Raw genomic sequence first — 6,633 nt, 5'->3', positions numbered from 1 at the left:
AATGGTCTCCGAGTGCCGGTCCCGCCCAGGGTGTAGGCTCGGGGCGTGACACCAATCCTCCCTTGAGAGTTTCCATCTCGACCTTCATGGTTTTAATCGTTCTTAATGAATCCATGAGCCGACACTCCAAGGAAGTGATGATTTCTTTCATCTCATACTTTGCATGCCTACGCGCCTCCAACTCTTTGTGGATGTTGTCATTCTCTTCAAGGGTGAAGTCCTCGAGAGTCTTAAACTTGCCATTGACCTTGTTCAAGCGCTTGCCTAAGATCTCCACAACCTGCCTCGCCGTATCAATCCTCGTGATCCACTCTACTTTGGGCGTGACGTTAATGGGCTCCTCACCAGGTTTCTCGTCACTCGCTTTAGTGGTCAAAAGTGGGTGAGCTGGAAAGAGCTCTGCAGTACAAAAGATATGATTGATCATAATTTTTTTGGAGCATTGGCAGAGGAGATATCTCATTTTGGTATGATAATTAGTGTAGTCTTGGTCCCCTATATCATCAGGTGGACAATAATGTCAATATCATTGATATTCAGTTGAAATATATTTGTCACAAAGGTGAATGGGAGTGGAATAGGCTCAATATCTCTATCCCTGAAGAAGTGGAAAAAGTGATCTACAATCACCATAGCCCTATTGCCTTTTGTAACAAGGAGGACAAGCCTATATGGACACTTTCACACACGGGAAAGTTCACTATAGGATCTGCATGGAGGGAGTTGAGACAAGAAAGGATCCCAAACAACATGGACAGTAGACTGTGGCACCAAAACATCCCTTTCAAGATGTCTTTTCTTACATGGAGGGTCATCCAAAAAAAGTTTTCTACAGACCAAAGGAATGCGAGATTTGGGATCCCAATGGATCCAAAATGCTACTGTTGTAACTTAAACAGAGTGGCCACTGACCTTGAATTAGTGGATCATTTGTTTTGGCTTGCGGACTTCGCTAAATAAATTGGTTTTATTTTGCAGGACCTCTAGGCATAAGCACCAACAATATCAATTTGAGATTCACTCTACTAAATTGGTGCAATCCTTTTTGCACCCTCATTATCAAGATCATCCCGACTTTCATTTGTTGGGAAATTTGACGAACTAGATGCAGCAACAAATAGGAGGTGGAAAACCCTTCAGTTTACAAATCAGCCTCTAACATCTTGTTCAATATTTTGTAGGTCTTGAATAAGAAATTCGGAAGAGCAAGGTTTGGAGATAATTGGAAAACAGTATGCCAGGCTTGTGACTACAACATACAGCAAAAGGAGGTCATAATTGTGAAGTGGATCCGACCTCACTTTAATACATTGAAACTTAATAGTGGCTGAAGTTGTGTAAACGGGATATGCGGAGGAGGAGGGAATGTAAGAGACTCCGCTAGAAAGATCATTTTTGCATATTCTATACCGTTAGGACCAGGGACGAGCAGTTATGCTGAACCAGCCGCAATGATGTATGGGCTGAAATGGTGATCAACTCATGACTCTAGAACAATTTGGGGAGAAATTGATTCTCTACTTCTTACAAATTGCATAAACAAAGTATGGAAGCCCCCATGGATGATTTCAAGACTCATAGAAGACATTCAGAAACTATTTGAAGTGAATGAATTTACAATAACTCATTGCAACAGGGAAGCTAACAAAATTCCCGATAAGTTAGCCTCCCTAAGCCATGGAAGTAATGGAATTCAAATATTCAACTCCTTCTTTGATCTGCCAGCAGATATTAAAGGACTCACTAATATGAACAGGTGGGGTTTTCCATCCCTTAGAACCTCCTTAGATTTCTCGGCCATTAGGACCTTTTTTGGATAGTAGTACAAATATAATAGCTTCTTCTCAATGATCTTGTATATAGTTTGGGATGCCAAACTCAACTTGTAACTTTTTGCACTCCAAGATCAATCCAGGCAATGTTTTTTTAAAAAAAAATAATAAAATACACACACACAAAAACACACACATACAGAGATTAATTATTGCCTATTTTATTGAAATTCCATCATAGTGTATACACCCTAGTTATTGAAACCCCATCATAGTGTATACACCAAGGGCGGACCTACAGTGGGTCAAGTGTCGTGGAAAAATAGCACCGTATATGTATGTATATTTAATCAGTTTTTAAAATTTTATATGTATATAGTAACTTTTGACCCCACTAACACAAGTGTGACCTTGGCCGAGTGGTGAAGAGGGTTCAATTTTCCCAGCCAACCCGAGATTGAATCCCTGTTGCCACATTTTAGTTTTATTTTTTATATCTTGAACCCACTTCGTAAAAATCCTGAGTCCGCCAATAGTATACACCCTAGTCATTATGGTATTCTTGGGTGATTCGCTTGTTTAGTGGTTGGTAACTAGGATATGCTAGAGAGGAGTTTATATGATGGTCCTTGTTTAACCTATATTTGAGTTTTATGTACGTGTATAATTTGTGATAGATAAATGATTGTCGTTAATCGTGATATAGTTGTGTTGGATTGTAGTGGATATGTGTGGGATGTCTAATAGTAAGTAATAAGTACTAGGATAATTTTTCGATTTGTGTGTCATTTTTGCGCAGTAATCTTCCATGTTCCAATTTTATCCTATGTCCCTAAATAGGCACTATAGTGTGCGATTTGAATTTAATCAAAGTTTCAATGTGGACTCCAAACACTCATGTGTGCGAAAGCAAAAAAAAAATTACTATGATAATAAAGCACCAGATAAATAAAGAGCTAGTGAGTGTAAGAAATGGATAGTGTGAACTACTCATGTTACCCAAATGTAGGATCAGTTAGGGGTGTGCATCGGTCGGTTCGGTTCGATTTTAGGTGTTATTGGTTCGGTTTATCGGTTTTCGGTTTGTAAATACTTCAAAACCGATAACCAAACCAATAACATATTCTTATCGGTTTTTGGTTAATCGGTTTATGGTACTTAACGGTTCGGTTTGCGGTTTAACCAATAAGAAAATACTCATATATATTATATACACAATAAGAAAATTTTTCAAATAAACCCATATGATTTTTCCAGCATTTGGCATGAAAGTAATAATCATAAAAGTAACAATCATTTTTCTTGCAAGTTTAGACACTAGACACATTCAAAGGAAAAAAGTGTGAAAGTAACAATCGTTAACCATTAACAAAAAAGTGTGAAAGTAACAATCGCTTAACCATTAACAATAAGACTAGTAAATTTAGTATAGTCTTATTGGGTTATCGGTTTAACCATTAACAAAAATTATAAAACCGGAAACCGAACCAATAACCCAATAAAAAATTTTGCAAAACCGTTTAAAAACCGTTAGCCCAATAACCCAATATCAATAAACCAATAGTGTTTTTTTCAGTTCGGTTTATTGGTTAAATCGGTTTTTGCACACCCCTAGGATCAGTAATGGTTAGACTTATAAAAGGAGTATTCACTTATAATGTTAATGAAATTAAATAAATTTATAAATACAATGGTCAAAAAATAAGATATAATGTATAACATAAAAAGAATGTTATAAAGATGGAGTATTAAAAATGACAAAGGTAAAACGGACTTTGCATAGGATAGCGGGGAAAAAAAATTATTTTTCAAAGTTGAGGAGGGAATTTGATTTTAAACCAAAATTTTGGGGTGTAAATGATTTTCAGTCATATAAGGGTGTAAATGTCTGATTTTAAAATACATGGAAGTATATCCAAAATGAAATCATATAATAGGAATATTTATTGTAATTAATCTTTTAAAAATGGCAATATATATGTTGATATCCTTTTTCTGAGGCAAGAATCGTGTTGGAGCTGCTAATCATTAAAAGTATATAATATCTATTAAAGAAAGGCACCCCTTACCCCCTACACACCCCCCTCCCCCATTCTTTGAAATTGTTAAATATTCAGATAGAGGAATTTTTAATGAATTAGTTAGAAATATTTGGAAGTATGACCTGTTAAACATTCTTGAATTTCAATGGAAATACTAACAACCATGATATTGACATAAATCATAGTTAGTGAAAGTCAAATTAGGAAAAGATTACGAGATGTTGGGGGTGTGCGTGTGGGGTGGGGGGGAGGGGGGGATCACGAAAAAATATAAACGAGTATGATGACCATTTCATATTTCTTCATTTTATGGATACAAATTTCATACATATAAGAAAGTCGAGATGCATGTATGTTGACATTTTATGTGTTACTAGTGGATTAACACATAATTTATTAATTTAAGTTATATATATAAACAATTTTTGTACTACATAATAACTATTCAAACATAGTGTTAGTGATTACGTCAAACAAAATATTAAGGAACTCACAAAGAAGAACTATGTTTCTCTTAACCATAGTTGGTCTTCCTTTGAAAAAAAGAGGGATGGGAAGTGATCAAGAAAAAGTTAGTTGACAAAAGATCCTGAAAAGGTGAGATATTTTTTAGCAGCTAAGGTTAAAAAAAAAAGTTACATTACTTGTAAATTTTGACAGTGAATTTCGACATAGAATTTTTAAATTTTTTGCAATATAATTTATATATTTGAAAACATTAAAAGTATTATAAATCATAATAATTAACAATTTAAAATATTTAAAATGCATATAAGAAATTTCTGATCAAAGATAGATAAACTTTGCAGACTCTTTGAGATTCCAATTGTGTGTTAAATAAATTGGGACGAAGAGAATATCCAAATAGTTTTATTGCTTTCGTATACAGAGTAATGTTTTCCAGTTTTCTCATATTTGATTTGATAAATATAACTGAAAAATATTTTTCTCCAGAAAAAATAAATATCTTAAAAACTGAAAAATGACTTCCTACAGAAAAATAGAAATAACAAGTTCCACAAATAGTAGGATCATTAGATTCACTTCATTCTTCAACGCACCTAGCATGTTGTGCCGTTTAAGTACAAAAAGATAGTGCAAACTTTGCTATGCCGAAACTATAGGATAGTAAAAATGCCCTTGCATGTAAATGCAATATAGTTGAGCATCCTTTGTATTAGGTTGAACAAAAATTCCATTTTATTTGAGGAATCAAAAAATAGAGCAAGATGGATCATAATTATCATAAACAGGTTGGCATACAGGATAATATTGTACACATGGAGGGTTTGGTGGACAATATGGAGGGCAATATGGTGGACAACAATCACAACATGATTTGCAACACTTTTCTTTTTCTTTTTCTTCTGCCTCTTTTTTCTTCTTTGCTTCTTCTTCCTTTTTCTTCTTTGCTTCTGCTTCCTTCTTCTTTTTTTCTTCTTCATCATTGGGAGGTTTCACATCTTCAACACTCACAATGTTAGCACACCTAAACCTCCTCTTTATGCACCTCATCAAATCAAATGAATCAACCCCTTCTCCTATCACAATCAAATGGCCTTTTCCCTTATCTACATTCACCGACGTAACACCTGCATCGTTTGATTAGACATAAAATTTTGAAAACGTTTGAATTTATTATCTAAAATAAGTTATTTTATTTAGGATAAAAGGAGAGAATTTTAAAGTTAAAGTTATGTTTAAACAGACTAAAATGAAAAATGTGTCACAACAGAAAAAAGTACTCTCTCCGTCCACTTTTTATTGTTATGCTGCGCTTTTTGAAAGTCAATATGACTAATTTTCAAAGTTAGAATACATTAATTCGATACTTTGAACAAAAAATTTAGATATTCAAAAACTATACGAGAAGTACTATAAATTGCAATTTTTTGCATATCAATATGATAAAAAAATACATCATAAAATGTTAATCAAAATTCTTATAGTTTGACTCTATAAAAGAAAACTATAATAATTAAAATTGAACGCAGGAAGTATTCATTATGAAATTGGCCGGTCAACAAAATTGCTAAACGTACTATTCAAGAAGGAAATGATCTTTACATGAAAATAAAAGAATCTAGAATGAATACTATTGAAGAATATGTTGTTGAATCAAAAGTGGCTTTAATTTACGATCAGATGAATGAATCGATAGAAGCTCATGTGGGAAGTTTGTTTGACTTTTCGATGGAACAATTCCATGATTTTTCGATCCCATACAAACAAAATACATATAATCTTTTCGAATTTAGAGACTTTGATCATCGAATATTCAAATTTAATTTAGGGATTTAATAAAAAAACTTACCACATATAGTTACAGCAATCTGCATTGCCTTTGATATGCACCTATCACTGCTGACTGGGATATCAATCACAATTTTTTTCTGTATAACAAATTGACCTTAGATTAGCCATGGACAAAAAAAGAAAAAAAAACAAACAATTAATCCTAGCTATATTTAATCTTTTTTCAACATACCTTCATGTTCAATGCTATATATATTTTGGAGCTTTGTATAGGAATCAAATAGGCAAAAGTGGCCTATATATATAAGAGATGTTTAACATATAGAAAATTTAAGACATGGATGTATGTACTAATCATTATCCAAGAAGCCTATACGCTAAAACAACTACTACCCCATATATATTTTAATAGATAAAAGTCAAATGCAATTTTTTCTATTTCAATCATATAATTTTGGGAAAATTAAATAATTAAGTAAACTTAACTAGTCATCATAGCTATAGTTTTAGTTAATTGTCACTCGTAACCAAAATTCAGTGATAATTACGTAGGCTGAGGTTTC

General features: G+C 33.4%; 1 protein-coding gene across 1 annotated transcript; it reads right to left on the bottom strand.

Moving 5' to 3' along the window:
• Nucleotides 1-4,828: 4,828 nt before the first annotated feature.
• LOC102601467 (uncharacterized) lies at nucleotides 4,829-6,421 on the bottom strand. The gene is made up of 3 exons (XM_006344846.2): nucleotides 6,303-6,421; nucleotides 6,129-6,207; nucleotides 4,829-5,406 (listed from the first exon to the last, which is right to left on the bottom strand). The coding sequence occupies exons 1-3, from the start codon at nucleotides 6,306-6,308 to the stop codon at nucleotides 5,027-5,029; spliced, it is 465 nt and encodes a 154-aa protein (XP_006344908.1). The 5' UTR covers nucleotides 6,309-6,421; the 3' UTR covers nucleotides 4,829-5,026.
• Between the last annotated feature and the right edge of the window lie 212 nt (nucleotides 6,422-6,633).

This window comes from Solanum tuberosum, unplaced genomic scaffold (assembly GCF_000226075.1).
Source record: "Solanum tuberosum cultivar DM 1-3 516 R44 unplaced genomic scaffold, SolTub_3.0 scf00056, whole genome shotgun sequence".
NCBI lineage: Eukaryota > Viridiplantae > Streptophyta > Magnoliopsida > Solanales > Solanaceae > Solanum > Solanum tuberosum.
The sequence above is the reverse complement of the archived record's forward strand: the minus strand, read 5'-3'. Positions and strand labels throughout refer to the sequence as shown.

Bases quoted from the DNA above. Each gene is read 5' to 3' on its own strand.
- LOC102601467 (XM_006344846.2), bottom strand. The intron at 5,407-6,128 runs GTAAGTTTTTTT...CAAACGATGCAG, and splicing joins GATTGCTGTAACTATATGTG to GTGTTACGTCGGTGAATGTA.